The 22,433-nt window shown below is 32.3% G+C and overlaps 1 protein-coding gene across 4 annotated transcripts; it reads right to left on the bottom strand.

The window, feature by feature from the left end:
• Positions 1–11,715: 11,715 nt before the first annotated feature.
• LOC112003603 (uncharacterized) lies at positions 11,716–19,858 on the bottom strand. Of its 4 annotated transcripts, none has more exons than XM_024035813.2 (7): positions 19,728–19,858; positions 16,733–18,170; positions 14,674–14,729; positions 14,313–14,546; positions 13,932–14,223; positions 12,848–13,044; positions 11,716–12,150 (listed from the first exon to the last, which is right to left on the bottom strand). In XM_024035813.2, the coding sequence occupies exons 2-7, from the start codon at positions 17,951–17,953 to the stop codon at positions 11,997–11,999; spliced, it is 2,154 nt and encodes a 717-aa protein (XP_023891581.1). In that variant the 5' UTR covers positions 17,954–18,170; positions 19,728–19,858; the 3' UTR covers positions 11,716–11,996. The 4 variants fall into 4 exon arrangements, with proteins under 4 accessions (XP_023891581.1, XP_023891580.1, XP_023891579.1 ...); XM_024035812.2 differs by having other exon boundaries at positions 19,606–19,853; XM_024035811.2 differs by having other exon boundaries at positions 19,611–19,853.
• Positions 19,859–22,433: the final 2,575 nt, after the last annotated feature.

The raw sequence follows: 22,433 nt of genomic DNA, 5'->3' as shown, positions 1-22,433 counted from the left end.
AGGAACTTGAGTTCATTGAACTTAAGTACTATTTAGAACTCGATTTTGTGGAACTTGAGTACTAAAAAAGTGGTAGATTGCTAAATATTTCTGAAACAGTGCTAGTTTGCCACAAATTTTGCCAAAACGAGGTATTTGGCTATTTTCACCAGGTATGCCAAATATTAATTGTACAACTCATTTTTATGAAAAAAATAAAGAGTAATTGATGGGATTGATGAGATGGACTTCCCATGACGAATCCTTTTATACTGACGAAACCATCTTGATGGAGGAAAAAACCAAACGTTCCCGACGATATAGCTGCACCACTGACGAGGCAGAGAAACCATTAAATGAAGTCAATGAATAATCCGAGCGGTTACAAGACCAGCTATATTGACCGTTGGAGGCCCATTAAAGATCATATTATTGGGGATGAAATGTTTCCCAAAGGAGTATTAAAACCACCATAATAGCCACAACAGCTAGGAACGAAGAGAATGTATATATATAGAGAACTCCAAGCACCAACAAAAGGTACATATACACATACTGAGAAATACCCTTTGGCTTTGTTACATTGCATTACTCATTCTCAAAAAATTTCTTTACATTGACTTTGGCATCAGAGACGTTGTGGCAGGCACCACACCGGTGACCATCTTTGATGATACATTCACGCAGACAGGGGATTGGTTCCATCTGCCCAATCTGACTAATGAACTTACGCTTCATCAGTAATAACTTCCACCAACTTCGAAGGCACCAAATTTCAATCTTTATGAAATGGCAATTGGTACGAAAGAATGGAGTAGATACCACCCCTAAAAAAAAGAACTCCTTTTCTAATTGGTTTGGGTAAGTGGATTCAGGATTGACAACTCTGCCTAACATAACCAGACTCTCTCTCTCTCTCTCTCACACACACACACACACACACACACACACACACACATATATATATTATTAATTACTCTTTTATCCTTCTTATTATTTAAATGTCATTTGGTTTGATTATTTGTTTATGCTGTTATGCTTAGAATTTTTAGAAGATGGGATGGGGACAAAAAACACTTGTAAATTGTAATACTGTTGGTTATTGTTGTTCTAATGCTCATTTTTTTAAATTAAAAAAATTGTCAAACCCGGCCCATGTGGATTGAGTTGACCCATGTGATAGGTTGGAATGAAAAAACTATTCAACTCGACCCATCCCTTCCTTCACGCTAGTAACATTTAGGGTAAACTACGTATTTAGCCTCTATCCTTTACACCATATTTTAATTGAGTCTCTAACTTTTCAATTTCGTGTCAATTTAGTCCTTGCCCGTTATCTTTTAGATGAAAATTGCTGATTTAATTGTGTCAATTTGGTTCCTAACATTTTAATGTCGTGTCAATTTAGTCCATGTCGTTATATCTTGGATAGAAATTGCTGATGTCAGCAATTTCCATCTTATTTCTTTCTCCTCATTATGACTCCGCTTTGTTTCTTCTAAGAATTGAATGCTACAATGTAAAGAAATTAATGGAATCAATTTAGAGGATTGGAAGATCTTTTAGAAATAGGTTTTCCAGTTGAAGCATGTGAGGGATTTCACAATTCGCTCTAATACTAATGGGCTTGGTCTGCGATTGAATGCTATAAAAGATTTGTGCCCCCTCATCCTTCACCAATTGGTCATTAAATGGATTGGTAAGACACACAGTCCGACAAGTGGTATCAGAGCTCGGTCATAGGTTTGAGTCGTTAGAGTCGCATTATGAGGGAGGGATTGTGAGGGATTTCACATTCGCTCCAATATCAATGAGCTTGGTCTGCGATCGAATGCTATAAAAGATTTCCTTCACCAATTGGTCGTTGGATGGATTGGTAAGGCACACGGTCCGACAAAGCATGACGATGAGCAAGAACTTAATGAAATCAATTCAGAGGAGATCAGAATTAACAACGCCATTCATATTCAAACTTGGTAGGGGAATGACGTCGTTCCCCTAGGTTTCTTTCTTCTTCTTCTTCTTCTTCTTCTTTTTTTTTTTTTTTTTTTTAATTAACATTTTTCAGTTTTTTTTTTTAATTAAAAAATTTTAAAAATCCAAAATGGTGTCGTTTTGGTTGGTAGACGACAACTGTTAACCGAAGCTTAACAGAGGACTAAATTGACAAAATTTGAAACTTAGAGGACTGAAATGACAAAATGTAAAACTTAGAGGGTTAGTTTTGTATTTTGGCCTATTTTAAAAAAATAAAACGACAGATAAACTATTAATGTTTGGCATAAGAAAAAATTAATATGTTAATTAGAACATTTGGTTATTCTTAGATTTTTCATCATTATTGATTCGAGCACTTTCACACCAAAGATGCAAAATTAGACTGGAGTACTGGAATTGATTATTTTCTAGGAGGGTATTTATACCATGCTTCACACACCATTTCACAGCCCCGTAACGCATGAACAATATTTTCTTTGTATAGTTTACAGTTTTCACACCATCTTTCCGCTGCAACGCTTCTCTTTGCNATAATTGTACTAAGATGATCAAAAAATCATAAATGTCAGAAACCACGCGTCATTGTTATAATTGGACTAGAAAGAGCGGTTGAGTATCTTACATAGAAATAAAACTCTTTAACAATAAATAATTTAGGACACATGGCGCAAAATTGGAACTCTAATTTGGAATTTTAATTTGAGTTTCTCTCAGTTTCACCTATATATATATATATATATAGATAGATAGATTGTGTTTGATCTGACTTATAAGGAATCTAATGTATTACAATAATTGCATCAAAGTTTTGTTCGTGGAAAAGTTATTACAATAATTGTATTACAATAACATGTTTGATAATGAATTCGTGGGATCCATAAAATATGCAATAATCTTTCCTTTTACATCCATGACGGGTCTAGTAGTGAATTCGTGGGATTTGTAGTAGTATGTGAGAGGAGGATGTTGTTGTACACAGTTACACACTTTAGTTCTTGACTTAGTGTCCATTTGGTTGGGCGGATTTTAGAATGTATGGAAAAAAAAGGGAAGAGAAAATGTTTTTTTTAAGTGTTTGGTTGAGTGAATTTTAAGGAGAGAACACTGATAGGGCCAATGAGTTTTCTCTCAAAGCCTACCAAAAATCAATTTCCCCAATTTAAGCAAAAAATTGAAGAAAAAAAAAAGCCTAAGGAGCAAATGTTTATTTTGCCTGTGTAACTACATAATACCAGTACCTAGCCACAACTCAATTTGTTTGTAGGGTCAGTGTTTGTAGCCTAAGCCCAAAAGATATGGGTTAAAGGCCCAACGAACCCAGGACAATGAATTTGTAGAGAGTGGGCGAAAGAGCTGAGCTGGTTATGAATTAAACAATGGTTGGCTAGGTTACTTGCAGTGTTGATAACATGAAATAATGCTTGAAAAACTCCCTGAATGAATGTCCGAAGAGATGTTTTATTAAGTGAACAGTAATTACAACATTCAGAGCTACAGTAAAGCTTTTTTTTTTTTTTTTTTTTTTTTCCGTCCTCCATTATCAGGGACCCTTCTTCTTTATATGGCACCCTTTCCCATCATTTCCATCGTCCACCTGTTCTTCATCTGCGTATCTACTCAAGTACATGTCACGTCATGTGTCTACTTTAGTCTTCCCTATCAGTGTTCTCTCCTTAAAATTCACTCAACCAAACACTTAAAAAAAACATTTTCTCTTCCCTTTTTTTTCCATACATTCTAAAATCCGCCCAACCAAATGGACACTAAGTCAAGAACTAAAGTGTGTAACTGTGTACAACAACATCCTCCTCTCACATACTACTACAAATCCCACGAATTCACTACTAGACCCGTCATGGATGTAAAAGGAAAGATTATTGCATATTTTATGGATCCCACGAATTCATTATCAAACATGTTATTGTAATACAATTATTGTAATAACTTTTCCACGAACAAAACTTTGATGCAATTATTGTAATACATTAGATTCCTTATAAGTCAGATCAAACACAATCTATCTATCTATATATATATATATATATAGGTGAAACTGAGAGAAACTCAAATTAAAATTCCAAATTAGAGTTCCAATTTTGCGCCATGTGTCCTAAATTATTTATTGTTAAAGAGTTTTATTTCTATGTAAGATACTCAACCGCTCTTTCTAGTCCAATTATAACAATGACGCGTGGTTTCTGACATTTATGATTTTTTGATCATCTTAGTACAATTATTGTTCCTCTCCTTACATGCAAGATTGTTACGGTTCATTTAATAGGTTTGGTGAGAGTCTTGGTCCGTTTGGCTGGGGAATTGAAGAACTGAGAAGATAGAAAAAAAGGGAGGAAATTGAGAATTTGGAGAATAGAATATTTTTTAGTTTTACTTATTTATGTTTGAATGGGAGGATAGAAAAATGGAAAGATGGAAAAGTCATTTGTTTGGTTAAGAATAAAAATGAAATGATAATATATTGGAGAGAATTTTTAATATATATATATATATATATATATTAGAGGAATAATTATATATATAAAATAATTTGACACATTATAAAAGAGATATAACACAAATATTATTTTAACTTCTTCCTCTATCTATTTATTTATATATATATAGATATATTAAAAATGTGATTAATTAATTCAATTGGTTAAAATAACATATTAAAAAAGAAGAAGAAAGAACAAAAACAAATGTAGGGTACGTAGTGGTACTTGCTACCTTGCTGGTACGTTAATGTCAAATTAAATGCAAAAATAATGAAGAAAAGTTTTGGACAAGACAAAACAAATTGAGTTGTGGCTGGGTACTGGTGTTATGTAGTTACTCTGGCAAAATAAACCTTTGCTCCTTAGGCTTTTTTTCTCCAATTTTTTCCTCCAGTTTTTCCTTAAATTTGGTAAATTCATTTTTGGTAGGCTTTGAGAGAAAACTCATGGGCCCCATCAGTGTTCTCTCCTTAAAATTCACTCAACCAAACACTTAAAAAAAAAAAACATTTTCTCTTCCCTTTTTTTCCATATTTTCTAAATCCACCCAACCAAATGGACACTAAGTGAAGAACCAGAGTGTGTAATTGTGTATAACAGCATCCTCCTCTCACATACTACTACAGATCCCATGAATTCACTACTAAACCTGTCATGGATGTAAAAGGACAGTATTGCATATTTTATGGATCCCACAAATTCATTATCAAACATGTTATGGATGTGAAAGAAAAGAGCATTTTATATTCTACTGATCCCACGAATTTATTGTTAGACCTGTCATGGATGTGAAATGAGAGATCATTACACATTGAATAACTTTTCCAAGAACAAAACTTTGATGCGATTATTGTAATACATTAGATTCCCTATAAGTCAATTCAAACACAATATATATATATATATATAATAGGTGAAACTAAAAGAAACTCAAATTAAAATTTCAAATTAGAGTTCCAATTTTATGCCCTGTGTCCTAAATTATTTATTCTTAAAGAGTTTTATTTCCATGTAAGATACCCAACCCCTCTTTGTAGTCCAATTATTACAATGACGCGTGGTTCTTAACATTTATGATTTCTTGGTCATCTTAGTACAATTCTTCTTCCTCTCCTTACATGCAATACTAGTCCAATTCATTTAATAGGTTTGGTGAGAGTCTTTTTCTGTTTGGCTGGGGAGTTGAACAACTGAAAAGATAGAAAATGAGGGAGGAAATTGAAAAATTGGAGAATAGAAAAATTTTTAGTTTTACATATTTATGTTTGAATGGGAGGATTAAAAAATGGAAAGATTGAAAAGTCATTTGTTTGGTTAAGTATAAAAATGAAATGATAATATATAGGAGAGAATTTTTTTTTTTAAATATATATATATATATATATTAGAGGAATTATATATAAAATAATATGACACATTATAAAAGAGACATAACACAAATATTATTTTAACTTCTTCCTCTATCTATTTATATATATATATATATATATTAAAAATGTGATTAATTAATTAAATTAGTTAAAATAACATATTTTACTGACAAATTCTATTTATTTATATATCAAACATGTTATGGATGTGAAAGGAAAGAGCATTTTATATTCTTCGGATCCCACGAATTTATTGTTAGATCTATCATGGATGTGAAAGGAGAGATCATTGCACATTGAATAACTTTTCCAAGATCAAAACTTTGATGCAATTATTGTAATACATTAGATTCCCTATAAGTCGATTCAAACACATATATATATATATATATATATATATAATAGGTGAAACTGAGAGAAACTCAAATTAGAATTCCATATTAGAGTTTTAATTTTGCGTCATGTATTCTAAATTATTTATTCTTAAAGGGTTTTATTTCTTAATTTTAGAATCAAATGTGGGACTACATCTTAAATATTCATCCAAGTGAGTATTAAGTACAAAAACCAAAGAGTCTAGAATAAATTAATCGTAAAAAAAAAAAAAAAAAAAAAAAAAAAAAAAAAAAAAAAAAAGAAGTGTTTCACAATAATTAAAAAAAATGGACAATTTACATTTGATACCTAATAATATCCACACAAAAATTTTTAAAGAGTTAACAAAATATAAAAATGACTATCAATAGTATTTAAATTATATATATAGGAATTCTATTATGCATCTTATTGTATATCTTTAAGTGTATCCATGCATATGCATGGAGTTACAAGGTAGTGTTATATTAACTATTGAAGCATAAAGAGTGTCTTCTTTTCTAAAAAAAATTAAAATCAATACAATTATGTATTTGAATTTAATTTAAAAAAAAAAAACATAATGTAACTGTACCCAAAAAATATTTAATTTTCCAACCGACAATTCAGCTCAATTTAAAGTAGAAGAAAATCCTATTATTCATGAGAAATTATTTTATACGGTACTACGCTTCTCTCTTTTACATGGGTAATTATTAGGTACTTTCGAAGTACTATAAATTCGTATTCCCCCCTCTCACATAACTGTAAGTCCCACTAATTAAATTTATGGTGAGACCCACAATTTATGTGAGAGGGGGGAGTGCATTTCTTTTTTCTTTTCTTTTTTTAAATACAAGACTTAAATTAACAATCCAAAAATAAATAAATAAAACATAGTTGCATGTTATATGTAAAAGTTAAAAGCAATAAACAGGTTCTGATATCCTATGTACTAAGCAATTTTTCATAAAATACAAATCATAACTTGTTAACTAAACTAAAATTGTCTCATATAACCTATAAAGAAGAAACAAAACCAACTTCCAAGTTACAAACTAACATAATATAATACTAAGATTGAAGCTGACTCATGCATAGCAACTGCAAAAAAGGGGAAAAGAGATGGTGACTACAATGCACATCATGTACTACTCCCTTTCCTTCTATTGCCATCTAAGGCCCACAATAAGTAGATTGCATAAAGCCAAGAGCCTTGTAGGCGTAGCTCAACTGACTCATGCATAGCAACTGCAAAAAAGGGAAAAAGAGATGGCGACTACAATGCACATTATGTACCACTCCCTCTCCTTCTATTGCCATCTAAGACCCACAATAAGTAGATTACATAAAGCCAAGAACCTTGCAAGCGTAGTTCAACTGACACATCCTGGTATTTCCAAAAGAGATGTTCATGGTTCAAATTCCCTCACCCCAACTAATGAATAGTCAAATAGCATAAAAATGCAGTTCTAATACCATCTAACTTATCCAAAACTAATACCCAAGCAATACAAGAAAAATTGCACATTATGCACCATTGCAAAACCTTAGAATTCAATCCAGGTTGCTAAAGATAAACCCCATATTCCATTTATCCAAAATTATATATTTCCTATTCTATACAACTTTAGCTCTAAATATAGAACAAATATCTCCAACATCTCAAAACAAATCCCTAAATCTAGGAAAAAGAAAAAGCTCTAACTTTCATTAAAAAATACACCATTCAATCGTATTAAAATTTAATATTTTTATGCTTCAATTTTGTTTGAATACCCTAAACAACAAAACTTTCATACAATTTCTACACCCAATTCATTTGAATAGAATTCCAAGCATTTTAATCATTCAAACACAAACCCAATAAAAACTCGTCAAATTTAGTAATACCCAATCACTAACCACAAACACAGATTAATTTCAATATTTTTCATAACCCAATATTCAAAATCCCTAAAAAGCTTGTAATCAATAAAATTACATGCAAATCAATGCCCAAAAAAGGCGAAAAACCAAACCCTAACAAACATAATACACCTCCAATGAAAATGAAATCACACTGCCACAGCAAACACAAAAACAAAACAATTTTCGATCAAAATCAATTCGATCTCAGATCGCTAACCAATTGGATTTGATTCGCGAAATTTTTCTCGTTTGCCCTAATTGGATTTTGGGAATGGAATTATTTTTTTAGAAGCTAGAGGAACGAAAATTTTCTTTTGTACCTCTAGTAGATTGAGAGTGAGAGTGAGATCGGATCTGATTGGAGAGTGAGGCATTTAGGTGAACAAATGGACTGATAGGTTTTAAGTGGTTCTATTTATACTTTGCCTAAAGCCGCATTTTTAAACCATGGCTATAGGCAAGGCTAAAGTCACGTTTTTATAACGTGGCTTCAACTTTGCCTATAGCCGCGGCTTATAAAAGCAGCTATAGACTAAATGAATAGCCATGTTTAGAAAACGCGGCTATAGATAAGCTAAAGCCGCATTTTCCAAACGCGGCCATATGTCAATTTAAAAAAAAAAAAAAGATTTGGCTGGTCCTATGGCCACGTTTTCCAAATGCGGCAATAGGTCCTAACCAAAAAACGTGAATATAAACACCTATAAACGCGACTATAGGCATATCCTATAACCGCATTTTAAACACGCAACTATTGGTCAATACTTTAAGTCGCGTTTACAAAAAACGCGGCTATAGCCCATGTGTTTTGTAGTGTATGCTGAATAATTTGCCATTAATGGTAGTGAAAAATTAAATACTCGCCCAAGATGTTATTGTTCAAAACTACATAATCGCATCAAATAATCTCTAAAAAGATATTATTATTCAAAACTGTATAATCACATCAACTCAATCTCCAACTGTAATGTACATATCTTTAAAATAAAAATAATTTCTATTTACTGTATAAAACAAAAATAATAATACACGTTCTTGTCAAGAAACTTATAGGATTTTTTTTTTTTTTTTTTTTGAGAGGGAGAACCTTATAGGAATTGATAACTATTAATGCACAAAGTGTTTGATAACACAAGTTCTTTATTATTAAAAATATAAGACACTAAACTTATGTATACAAATTATATTTAGGGGTAATTACACTCCCCTCCCTTATGATTTGAGAAAATGTCACTACATCCCAAACCTTAAAGGAAAAAACACTCCCCTCTCTTGAAGTTTGAAGAAGTTGACACTCTCTCTTCTTTTCTTTTTTTTACATTAATAATTAAATATTCTAAATTTTTATAAGAATCTCTTTAAAAAAATTTAATCATGGTTAGTGAAAAAATAACCAATAAATTTAGAATAAAATGCAAAATTTATCAAGCACCAAAAAACACTTGCAACGGAAAATTTCTTCATAACCCGTTGAAAAAAGAAAAATAAAGAAAGCAAAATTCACATTTAATGTTTTAAATTACACTTTAATTAAAAATTTAAAATAATGAATTTTAATTATGAAATAAGATAATTTTGGACACGTGCCCTTAGGCAAAGGGTAGGTTTTAATATTAATTTAACAAAGTTTGGTCAATGGGATGAGTTTTTTTTTCCTTCAAGTTTGGGATGGGGTGTTATTTCTCTAAACCTCGAAGGAGAGAAGTGTAATTACCCCTTATATTTATTAATTAAAAAAATACTCTAATTTGACTAAATTTCAATATTCTTACTAACTTTGCTGGAAAAAAAAAAATATATATATATATATATATGTATGTATATATTCTTACTCACTTTATGTTGTATATACTGCGTCGAGTTATATAATTATGTTCAATATACATGATCAAAATTAATATTTTTGCAGTTTTGCGTTTTTCTCTTTTTATATATGTACACTTTATTTATAATCTTGAATTTTTTTTGAATTAATAAAACTTTTCTATAATGTAGATTATTAAAGTTAACGTCATGTGTGGAGATTTGAACCTTGACCATTGCCTCCCACACCCCACAAATACTTATACTTATAAAGTGATCATTGCATCAAGGGTGTTCGAGGGTTTGAAATTTTAAATAAACTAAAATCAAACCAACTTTTACTTATAATATTATAATTTGTTTGTTAACTTGCTTAAAAACACAATGAACTGAAAAAATAAATAAATAAACTAACTTCTAAGTAGTAAATACTTAATTGATCGATACTTTATAATTTCTTACAAAATTATATTAATATTAAGATAACTTCACTATGCTGCTTGTAAAGACCAAATTTGAACTCCTAGCCCAAAAGGTAAATGGACTTAGGCCCAAAAGGCCTAAAAAGCCCAAAACAATAAATTTATAGAGAATAAGTTGGAAAACTAGGTTTTAATGAATTAAGCAACAAGTAAATAGATCTTAATGACGAAGAAAGAAAGATAACAAATTTACACTACAGAAAAATATCCTCGGCAATGTCCGAGGACACTAGTTCCTATAAATTGTTTTTGAAGCTCGATTACAAGTTTGGTTCGTAATTGCTACAGTGTTTCTCTTCTTTTTTCCAATCCCCCTTTTCTCAAGGGTTCCCCACATTATATATCCCCCCTTGATTGATAGTAGCCCTTCATTTGTAGATCATTCTGGTTATTACTTGAATGCTTGTCCTATTGAACATCCTTTTTGGCTTTCTGTAAGTTGGGATAGCCTAGGCATCACTATTCAGGGGTTTCTCCACATAAATGCAGCCAGAATGTTGGCTACAAAGCATTCAATGCGATGACAACAGCTTTTTCCTAAGTACTTCTGAGCCTCTTGCCCTCTTGCACATTCATAATATACATCCCCATCAATGGAACCTCCTGGAAGGTCACTCTGGTCGACAAGGTATACTTTTGATTTGTGCCTTGTTCATCCGAGGAGATACCCCTCCTCGAATCACTTCCTAGCTTTTTTGCTTGCACCTTACTCACGAGATTCTTAACTTGATGCCCTCATTACTGTTTATCCATCCTCGGACTGATCAACGTCCTCGGACAGAGCCCAAAGCCCAATATACAATTTTGGGCCCTTATCCCTACACTGCTATATTGAAATATAATAAAATGAAGAAAAATAATAATAACATAATATATATACACACACATACACACATTTATCCATACAATTACATTTTTCATTTAGATCTATAATAAATCCATTTATAAATTCTATTTATGTTTTTTTCCTCTCTTTTTGCCGAATTTCAAAAAACCTTTATAAAACCTCGAACTAGATATATTTTTAGTTCCTTTTCGTGTGCTGAATTTTAACAATTTTTCTAAAACCTTAAACTAAATGACATATATGTATGTATTTATGTATTCCGTACACTATATATTTTATCCCATAAAATATTAACTACTATGTGTGTGTGTGTGTGTATATATATATATATAACATGCACTCTAGAAGGAACTAATGGAGAGAAATGATGTTGCTGTGATCACCATATCACAATTCACAAAAATCGTATCGATGATTTAAAGGAACTCATCCGTAGCTCTTTCAGTCTATAGCAAAATTGCAAAACAAATCCCATGGAAGGGAAGCTAGATGTTTTTGCATTTCATGGTAAAAAGTGAAATATAAATAAATTTGTCACAGTGGGGGGAAAAGGCAAGCAACTTTTCTTGCGCTTTGACCCTGGCTCATCAGTAAGTGCCATCATATTGTTCCAAACATACAGACATGCCTTTGATGGGAGATAAAGATTAATGGAACAATAGTAACATATTGTCCAACACTTCCCTGAGGCTAATTTTTATAAAACTATGGAAAATTATCTTAAGTTGTATATGGTATAAGAAGATATAAACGAACTCTAGCGGTTTAAGCCCCAGTCGTAAGGCTGATATATCACCTTCAACTGAGAGTTGGCAAGCAAATCCAGTAACCCTTCAGAGTCAGCAGGCTCCAAGTAGTTTGATGCGTGCTTCAGTACCTCTACTTCATTCTTGCCAAAATCTACACTAAACCTGAGCATCAATTCAGGTAATAATATTAGATACCAAAAGTAGCAATGTAATAAATCAAGTTATCACCTCTCCCAGGATGATATATAATGTTGGTCGTACTTTTGCACCATTTTATATATTTATCATTCAATGTGATTACAGTGCTACACTAAGACACAGTGTGTGCAAGTGTGTATGCATATGCCGATGATACGTAATTTCAAACCTTGGTTCCCCCCCCACCCCCCCCAAAAAAAAAAAAATTAGTATGCATTCAGATATCAATATTCGTATTTTTCATATACAATGATAGAATATGGCTTCACATAACTGATGTGAAATGTGCACCCATGTATGTTCTTCCACAACAAATTGATCCATGAAGATCTTCAGGAATGTCAAAACATAAGGATTCATGCCTCAAATTCTCATTTTGGAGTTTTAACTTCAAGATTCAATCAGCTTTTGTATTTCACTAAGCAACAAGAGTTTTTGCAACTCCGAAAGTTTAAAATCAAACTCTTGGTCCGTGTGCCAAGCATGTCTATTTACAAGCTCCTTTTACCTCATGCATATGTGTGTGAGAAAGAGAGAGAGAGAGAGATTCCAAGGTTTGCCCTTAAATAACACAGTAAAGTGCTCTGTGAACCAACCCTCACCTCCCTTCATCCCCCAAAAGAAAAATTACATCCTGCATCCGTTGTTATTGTAAACTTACCATTTAAGGATTTTACTAGCCGATGCAACCTTGACATTCAAATCAATAACAATTCCTCCATTTCTTAAAAAATCACGGGCTGCCTCCATCAACTCTTTGTCAATGTTCCCAGGAGAATAGCATCGCAAAGCAGGCCCAGATCGGGTACCACAAACCAGCGCAAAGTGTATAAGTGGTTCTGGGTAAGGAAGAGCCACCTGGTACAAAAGGAAAAAAAAAAAAACAGGCATGAGGAAAATTGAACTGCCTATCAAGACACTCTTAACTCTTCGTGCACAAAGTCCCCAAAACTTCTTTCCAAGTCTGCCTCTATAAACCTATCAAAAACCACCAGGAAATTTCCAAAATAATCAAATATAAATTGGAAACAAGATACTGTGTCTTGTTCCCTTCATATTCTGCCTATATAATACGTATGACGCAATCCCCCCCCCCCCCCCCGGGGGGCCCTTTCTCTCCTTCCCCTAAACCCAAATTAAAAGAGAAAAGCAAACAGAACAGAGAAAGAGAATGACCATTTATTAAGCATCTACTACTCCAAATTTCATGTTATTAAAGGCTAAACACACACTTCAGCACAAAATTTTGCTAGGTGCAAAGCAAAGTGAAGCTTATTTTCATAGACATGGAGAATGGTCATATTTGCATGAGAAAGAGAAAGATGTCTAACGCATGCCCCTTTGATCTTTCCAGCTCCAAAGGGATCTCCTTTGGATGTAGCTATCAAGAAGATTGCCTTTTTGTTTCTCATTACCAATAGATTTCATGAAATATTACAACAATATAGTAACGGTAATATTTAAAACAATGATTTTTTTTAATAATGCGATAGTTCAATGGGGGAGGGGGCCCTGGTTCAATGGTCATTTGTTTGCTAGAATAAAAAAGAAAGTGCCTATAACAATACCTCAAATCCACCCCCCCCCCCCCTTCTTAAAAAAAGGAAAGAAATGAAGCAAAAACAAAAAATAAGCTGGCTTACATACATAACTCACTAAAACAATTACAACAATGGTCATGTGGCAGTTAAACAAAAGGCAGAGCAACTTTGACACTTGAGAAAATTATACTTTGGCTTTCTTACCTTGGAACGTTTATCTTTTGCACCAAATGGCTTCATGAGATTGTACGGTGGACGTTGGTTGGCCCTTAAAATGCCATTTTGAATAGCTGAAAGTGAATAGGTGGACCCACCAACAACATACTTAAAGTCTCCAAACAACTTCCTTCGTTCTAGTGGCCCAGCTGGATGACCCAACACCAGTATCGCATGGATGGCCATCATATTATAGAGATTTATAAAAAAAGCAAGCTTCTCTTCCCTTGGCATATCCTGGACTTCCACTCTTTGGAGCTCCTCAACTATTCTCAAATACCTAGAGAAACATACAGAAGACTTATCAATAAAAACTCAGATATGCCGACTACAATGAGTTTTTCTCAAAAGTTAAAGGCGTCAACAAACCTTGCATATTCTTCACTGCCATGAATACTTCTGTAATCCACGTGCTTTCCATCTTCTGATGTGTAGGCTTCAAGAATTGCATAGGACAAAAATCTCAGCCTTGAAGCAATTTCTAGAATAGGCTTTGGCTTCACATCAATTATACCCCTTGGGATGTTGTGGCATTGAGATGACACAATAGGATCATTGTCCAAGAAGCGATACAAGTGGTTACCATCCTCAAACAGATTCTCTCTAGAGCAATGTAAACATTGAGAACAAACAGAAAAGAATGGTCAATTATGGATTTTAAAAATAATAATAATAATTAAAAGAGTGACCCAGAGTCAGATAAAGATCAATGGAACTTCAAGAGACTCACTCAATAACATGTTCAAAAAAGAGTTTGCTTGCAAGTTTTCGTCCAAATTCAATAGCCTGTCCAGAAACACAAGAACAAGAGATAAAAGGTAAAATGTTAACAATGATATAATCAAGCTAGAACATGGATGAACTGAGAAAGCTCCTTTAGTTTCATTTTTAATTATAAGTTGTTGGTTGGCTAATATATTCAAGAAGGCCCTTCAATGGGTGATAGATTAAATGGGTTAAAGAAAACCCTCCACAAGCTTTTAACCAGGAAAAAAAAGAGAGGGATGAGGAGAAGATGTAATAGTTAATAATATATTTTCTAGTCCTGTGAAACAATGCAGACATAAAGGCTCAGGATCCGCAATATAAATAGTCCACATTAAATGCCATACGGATTTCTCATTTACCTAATGTATGGTAAATTTGGTTGATTAAAGGGTACTTTAGATTTTTTTAAGTCCAGAACGAGAGAACATTCTACAATGATGCAAGAGCACAACCAGAACTATTTTAGAATTTATTGTTTTAAATTTTCTTTATCTCATAGGAGATTGAATTATTTTAGACTTTTATTTTTAGTTCAAATAGGGATTAAAATTAATGTCTTTTAGATAGGGATTAGTTCTTAGATGAGTTTCAATTTTTTATAAGATTGTCTTTTGTTCCTGGAAGCTCTATAAAAAGGCTCATGGTGGTTTTATTGTAGAGGAGAGATGTTTGATGAATAAAATTTCAGATTAGAGATTTTCCAAACTGTTGGGTGCTGATTCCCAACAGCTTAGGTCCTAATTCCTAAGTTTCTTTGGTGTTGATTCCAGGCAACCCCTAAGTGCTGATTCTTAGGGTTATCTTTAATTTTTTTTTTTCTCTCTTATTTCCCCGTTGAAATTGTCCTGCGTCATACAACTCATGATAAGGCTGGAAATAGGCTACTATATAAGACCACTAAGAAATACAGTCACAATACTATTAAAAAAATTACTATATTATTTTGCTGTATCCAAACTAATACCAATCCAACCATTTAATAAAATGTGACCAATTAACCAATCAACAAAACTAGTTCCAAATAATATCTTGTTGCATCGAAACATATAAATGTCGATTAATCTAACTAACATTGAACTTGGTAAAATGAAAGATCCACCAACTTTAGCCAGTTAGCTTTGACCATAATTTGAGTTCTTGAGATGCTGAAACATTACATTAGCTATAAAAGATCAATAATTCTTTGGTGCAACTCCAGAATTATTTAAGATTAGCACAATTGAAATATGAAGAAAGATAATTTCCCTAAAGAATGCCAAAGAGCCAAGTAACCAACATAGAAACATCTGGGGGCTGCTTATGCTTTGTTTATGTTATAATAACAGATACCAAAATAGTCACAGTATCCATACAGATATATCTGGGCAAAAATCTAACATGAAGAGCATCTGATGGCAATTGTTATCTGATGTGTAGTAAAAATTTGAAAATGGTAGCAGTGCAATAAAGTAAATACAATAGCTACAAGGTAGATCATCAATATGCACATCATTCATAAGTTCAATGGAAGTAACATCTAGCCATTACCCACCCAAAACTAAGAGCATAATCTTTTGTGCTCAAATTCGTGACCATGGCCTTAAAAATGCATAAATTACAACAACTAACAACTTCCTGGTATATCAGAGTTCAACTTGAAATTAAGGTTTTATAATTATTTTACTTTTGAGTCATCAAAAGTTTACAAAGTTTCATAAGTAAAACATCAATGCTATGTGACTTTGCGTTTGCATGCATGCTTGCTCTTTTATACTCAATCTCAACAATATGAAGGGATCAGTCTTTGAGCCTCAAAAAAATGCAAAGTGAAATTTATTCTTTTATATTACTAAAATAAATAAATTATTGATCATTTCTTTTATAACAAATGCAGTAGAATGAGATTGACAGGGAAGTTAAAGTCTTACAATGGTCTAGGTATGCTTTATGAGTTAAAGACTCAGATTACTAAACTCAGACTGTGAGCCAATACCAGAAAATAGACTGACTTTCTCCAAAACTCAAAATAAAATTTAACTAACCTCTTCCCTTTCCATATACTGATCTTCTGATAAGAAATCGACAGCTTCTGAACCTAGGAAACAGTTGGTGATCCTTCGCATTTTATAAAACCGGTCCTTAACAACAATAGACTCTTTCATTTTTCGGACAATTAAAGCTAGTTCATCAATAGCCCCACTACTGGAGAGGTCATCTTCACCAGAAAGAGGCGGTAAAGGAGCTTCAAATGACGGTTCTTCGTTGATCAGATAATCAATCTTTTCATTAAGCATTCCAGACTCATTTAAGGCTTTTAGCTCATTCAAGCCACCAATAAGGATTTCATTGAAGAACACCTTTGGAACAGCAGAAGACCCAGAAATCTTTTCTAGCTCTAGCTTTCTACTGGGGTAGATATCAATGTTAATTTCAATATAACTAAGCTTTTTCCAGTACAGAAATAACCTAGCCTCTTTGCAATCTGGGCACCCTAACCTTGTGTAAAGTAAAATTCTTCCTTTCATGGCTATAGGTTGTGCAGATTCTTCAACAACTTCTTCCCTCAACTCAGCCTTGTTGTCTGCATCAGCATCACGTGACATCGTTATATAGCTTAATGGATTCCATGCAGATTTCTCAGTTGTTTTCTGAGAGACTTCTTTGGCATCACTGTTCTCTGTGGAATCTGGTACATCCCTATTTTCATCCTCGAAAACATCCTGTCCATTTTCATCTTTTTTTCCAGAAAGGCGACGCAGAACACTGGACACTGCAACTACACCCTTCTCCTTAACAAAATTTTTAAGTGCCAGTGCTTTCTCAACTACACCCTGAGTCTCGAGATCAAGATCCAATGAACGGGTAGATGCACTTCGGCTAGCTTCCATCCCAGGAACCTCTGTTCCATCAAAGACAGGCTCCTGTTCATTCTCCTCACCAAGAACCTCCTCCGTTGTTTGGTCCATAGCCTCTCGAGATTTAGACTCCAAAACCCTATTCTCATCCATCTTGTCAACTAAATTCCTACTCTCATTTATCTTGTCACTAGAGTCATTGTCCAATTTTTGTTCAGTTTTAGACTGCAAATCCCTGCTCCCATTCTTCTTTTCAACCAAATCATTCAGTCCAACATTATCATCTACCTTTTCTTCTTGAGCTTCAGACTGCAAATCCCTACTCACATCCATCCTATCACCCAATCCATCATGCCCATTATCATTTTTTAATTTAGGAGTATCCTCACTGATGTTTAAAGATTCCATCTCCTTTGATAGTTCCCCTTGATCTTCTTTTTGAACAACAAGTTCTCCCTCCCACTTTACAATGGTTAGAGAATTCGTCTATTCTTCCCAGTTGAGTATTCCTTTTCCGTCAGGCCAGCAAGATATAAAGTTTGGGATCCAAATCATCAAAATGTGCGCTAAAATTTTTATTAATCTTGCACATGTAGATTGTGAGAATTCAAGGAGTCGATGCAGGCTGCACAGCAAGTTCAAAAAAGAGCTTTAAAATGTCATTACTTAGCACTCATATCTGAATATTTAAAATAACAGATTACACCACTAAAAGATATAATTGCAAACTCTTAATGCGTAAATTGATATTTGCATCCAACCTCATGCGATGTAGCATAATCATGAAAAGAAGACCTCTAAATATCACAGCAGACACTTGAAATGCAGTAACAGGGAAGGGGGAGGAGAAGGACCAAAGACTAATCCGTTTTGGGTTCTAGATTGCCATAAGTTTTTTATTAATTAGTGCCTGCCCTCATGCAAAACCAATGCAAATACTTATCTAAGTCACATGTTATAGCAGCATCTAAAATGAAAAGATGGACGTAACACTAAGAGACCCTGAATTTCTAAAACAGCTTGACAGCCATTAATAAAGGAGCCATCAGCCATCAAAATCCAAGCAAATTCAAGAACAAATCCAAGGACTCTTGAGATACCCGACAATTGTTAATGTTTTTATAACAGAAACATCAGTAGCGAGCACTCCTAGTCCAAACACAAAGAGGAGATGTTAAATATTATCAAATTACACAAGCACGTATCAAAAAGAAAATATCAAATTACACAAGCTAAAACCAGAAACTAGCAACACACCGTGCCAAAATTCGAATGATATATAGTCAAAATACAACATGTAAAAGCATATGTTGATCCATGATTGAAGTAAGAAACATTCTTACTTGTACCACACCCAGACTCATAATGCATTCATGATACTGTGATTTCTGCAAAAGACCCTCAAACAAGAACACTCTTCAAAAAATTAATACCAGAACATTTTGTTGCACACAGCGCCCACTTAAACAATTGTCAACAAATGACCATATCAATACTTGATATAAACCTAGTCAATATAGTGGATATAAACCTAAGAATACTTCAATCCTATATTCAAATTTGAACAATAAGAATTTTTTTAGATTCAAACTTTGAACTAACGGGTCAAAAAATCAACTACCCCAAAAGTAAAATAGCAAAACACAGACCAGGACAAATGCAACAAATATATATATATATATATATTAAACTAAAGCCACACGAATTCAAAGATTAGGTGGATATTTATGTTTTATAAAATAAAATTTAAGGGAAAAAAAAAAAAAACACTGTTTTCTATAAATTTAAATCATCCATTTACAGCTCAAAAAACCCAGAAAACAAAACCTCCCACCATCTTCAACGAATCAGTCAATGATCTCATTATCATTTCCATCTTTCTCAGCTACCAAACAAGGGGCAAATATGAACCACTAATGCCCATTATCCACAAACACAAACAAAATCCAAAAAAAAGAAAAAAAAAATCGATTTTCAGGAACTGGGGGGCAGTAATAATATCAAATGAAATAGAAAAAACAAAAACCCATTACAGAGTTTGTGGAAATGAGAATAGAAACCTTACAGATCTGAGAGAAGCTAATAGGTCGTAATGGAAAATGGAGGAGCAGTAAGAAACGGTGAAGAAGATCTAAGGAGTTACAAAAGAAATCTGGGTATGAATAAATATATAGAAAGTTACCATTTTTGGTTGACGTTGAGATTGAAATGAAACGTTGAAAGTGGAAGATTTTCAGAGGGAAGAGAAGTGTCAGAAGCGAGAGAAGCGGGAAATCCGTGGGCATGAAAGAAAAATGAGAAAAAAACATGTGGGTATTTATGTTTATAACAAATTAAATATTATTACTTTAAAAAAATAATAGACTGACTGAGGTTTCAAAATCTAACAAAATAAGAATTATTAGTTTGGAGTTTAATTAATCTTTTTTTTTTTAATCTCAAGGTTTAAATTGTTATTTATGAGTTCTAATTGCTGCTTTGAAACTACATTTTTTATTTTATTGTTTAAATGGATTTTCCTCTTTCTTTCTTTTTTTAATTCTCAAGGTTTAAATTGTTACTTATGAGTTTTAATTGCTACTTTGAAACTACTTTTTTTTTTTTTTGTTTTATTGTTTAAATGAATTTTCCTTCTTTCTGTTTTTTAGCTGGTTGTGTCAGAGAAGAGATAGAAAAGTGAAAAAAGAAATAATGTGGAGAAAGTTTTTTTTTTTTTTTTTTGGGACAAAAAATAGGAAGAAAGTTTTCCCTCCAATCTGGTACAAAACGATTTATAAAATTATTCACATATATTATTTAAATAAGTTGTAATGTGTCATGTAACTAACTATACGTGAATTATCTCTTTATTAACCACATAAAGAGTTGGAACTTCGAAGGTAGTTTTCTTCCAAATCCATTTGTAGATTAAGTTTTTCTTACTAGTTGTAAGTTGTAACTTTATTTAGCAGCCTAGTAGGTCATGCTTGTAATGTGTTTTTTTTTTTTTTTTGATAACATGCTTGTAAATGTTTTTGTTTCAGAGACTTTTTTTTTTTTTTTTGAGAAGTTGTTTTAGAGACTTGATGCTCCTCTACCATGTGTCTCTCTCACTTTATATAGGAGCATATTTGAATTCTAATATAATATTTTTACGGTTATTTTATCAAAAAGAAGAAAAATAGATAAATGAGCTTGTCAAATCACTTATGTGAAATTCTCTCTCTCCCTCTCTCTTCTATTATTATTATTATTTATAATTTAATAATTAGAGAATAAAATATTTAAATTTTAAATGCCTCCACTAAAATTAGCAGAAGATACCAACTAATAAAGTTACTCTTTATTTTCCTCAAAAAAAAAAAAAAGTTACTCTTTATTTTTTTTTTTTCATTTTGGAANCCCCACTTGGAAAATTGTGTTTAGTTTAAGGGTGAGATTATACCTTCATTGGATAAAGATTATAGACAATGATTTTATTTTATTTTATTTTTTCTGTTTTCTTTTCTTTTTTGGGGCGAAAGCAATTAATTATTAAGGTATTAGGGAAAAAGTAAAAGATTTTACTATAATCCTTCTCCATAAATTATAGGGATATTAAAAATGTGTAATATAGACTACAAAATTTTGCAATCATTCTTTATTTTTTTTTATTTTTTTTTAGAGGTAAACACACATAAGTGTGGGGGAATAAAATTTTACATTCTAACACAAAATCTCACTACAAAATCCACTCAAATTGTAATGTTAAGTATCTTAACTTGCAATTAGGGACGGAACCAGGATTCGAACCTGAGGGGGGCAAAGCTTAAAACAATTTTTTTTTTTATGAAAATAAAAACTAACATTTATTTCATATTCAACAAAATACTACATATAAAATAAGTGTTTCTTAAACATTTCAACACATTTATCAAAATGGAACTAGACGCTATTTCAGAGGAGATCCAAAAATATATATATTTAAGGGCAAATCTTAATTTTTCAAATTACATATGTATACTAGCTTTTATTTTTATTTTTTTATTTAATTGGGGGGACTATTAGGACCAAAATTTAAAATTTCAACATATATATATATATATCTAGGTTTTTTTTTTTTTTTTTTTGGGTTGGGGGGTGGGGGCAATGCCCCCCCCCCCTGCCCTACTGTAGGTCCGCCATTGCTTGCAATGGCTCCCTCAAAAAAATAAAAAATAAAAAATTGCAATGTCTACCCTAATGTCAAAAAATAAAAGCACACCACAAACTCCACTCAAATTGCAATGTATTCTGAAAATAATAATAATAATAATAATAAATAATGTTAACTTGCAATGTCTGCCAATCTATCCTAATGTCAATTGATAATAATAATTTAGTGGATAACTATCCACCCTAAACTATGAGAGTATTTAAATATTTGTATTGTGCAGCATAAATTATTACTTTATAATTTGGGGGTTCTAGGCCATGGCAATTTTAATATGTGATGTCTGCTCTATGATAATTGTTTTTTTATCATTAGAATAAATGCCAATTAATTTTTAATATAGGTAAGATTTGAACTCAGATCTTTTACTCAATGACAAGAGAATTTTAAAAAATGAATAATGTATACCCTTATGAAAGCACATACAATATGCACCGTTATTTTGGACTTTAATTTGGATGGTAGATCGTAAATTTTCTTCGAAATTGATTGTTGATTGAAAATTTGTAAGATTGCTATTAAATCGTTTTCAAAAAATGCATAGTCTTCCTCATGTGCTTCACATGGCTTCTCAAAATGAGTGATATCTTAGAAAGAAGGGGAGCAAATTTTTTTTTTTTTATTTGGTTGGGTATCATAATATTTTATCAAAAATTCTAGCAAGTCATAACTTTTTTTAATGTTTTGTTAAAGTAACAAGATGCAAGAAATGAATCT

Source organism: Quercus suber, unplaced genomic scaffold, assembly GCF_002906115.3.
Source record: "Quercus suber isolate HL8 unplaced genomic scaffold, Cork oak 2.0 scaffold_108, whole genome shotgun sequence".
NCBI lineage: Eukaryota > Viridiplantae > Streptophyta > Magnoliopsida > Fagales > Fagaceae > Quercus > Quercus suber.
Note: the sequence above shows the minus strand (reverse complement) of the source record. Positions and strands in the feature narration are given on the sequence as shown.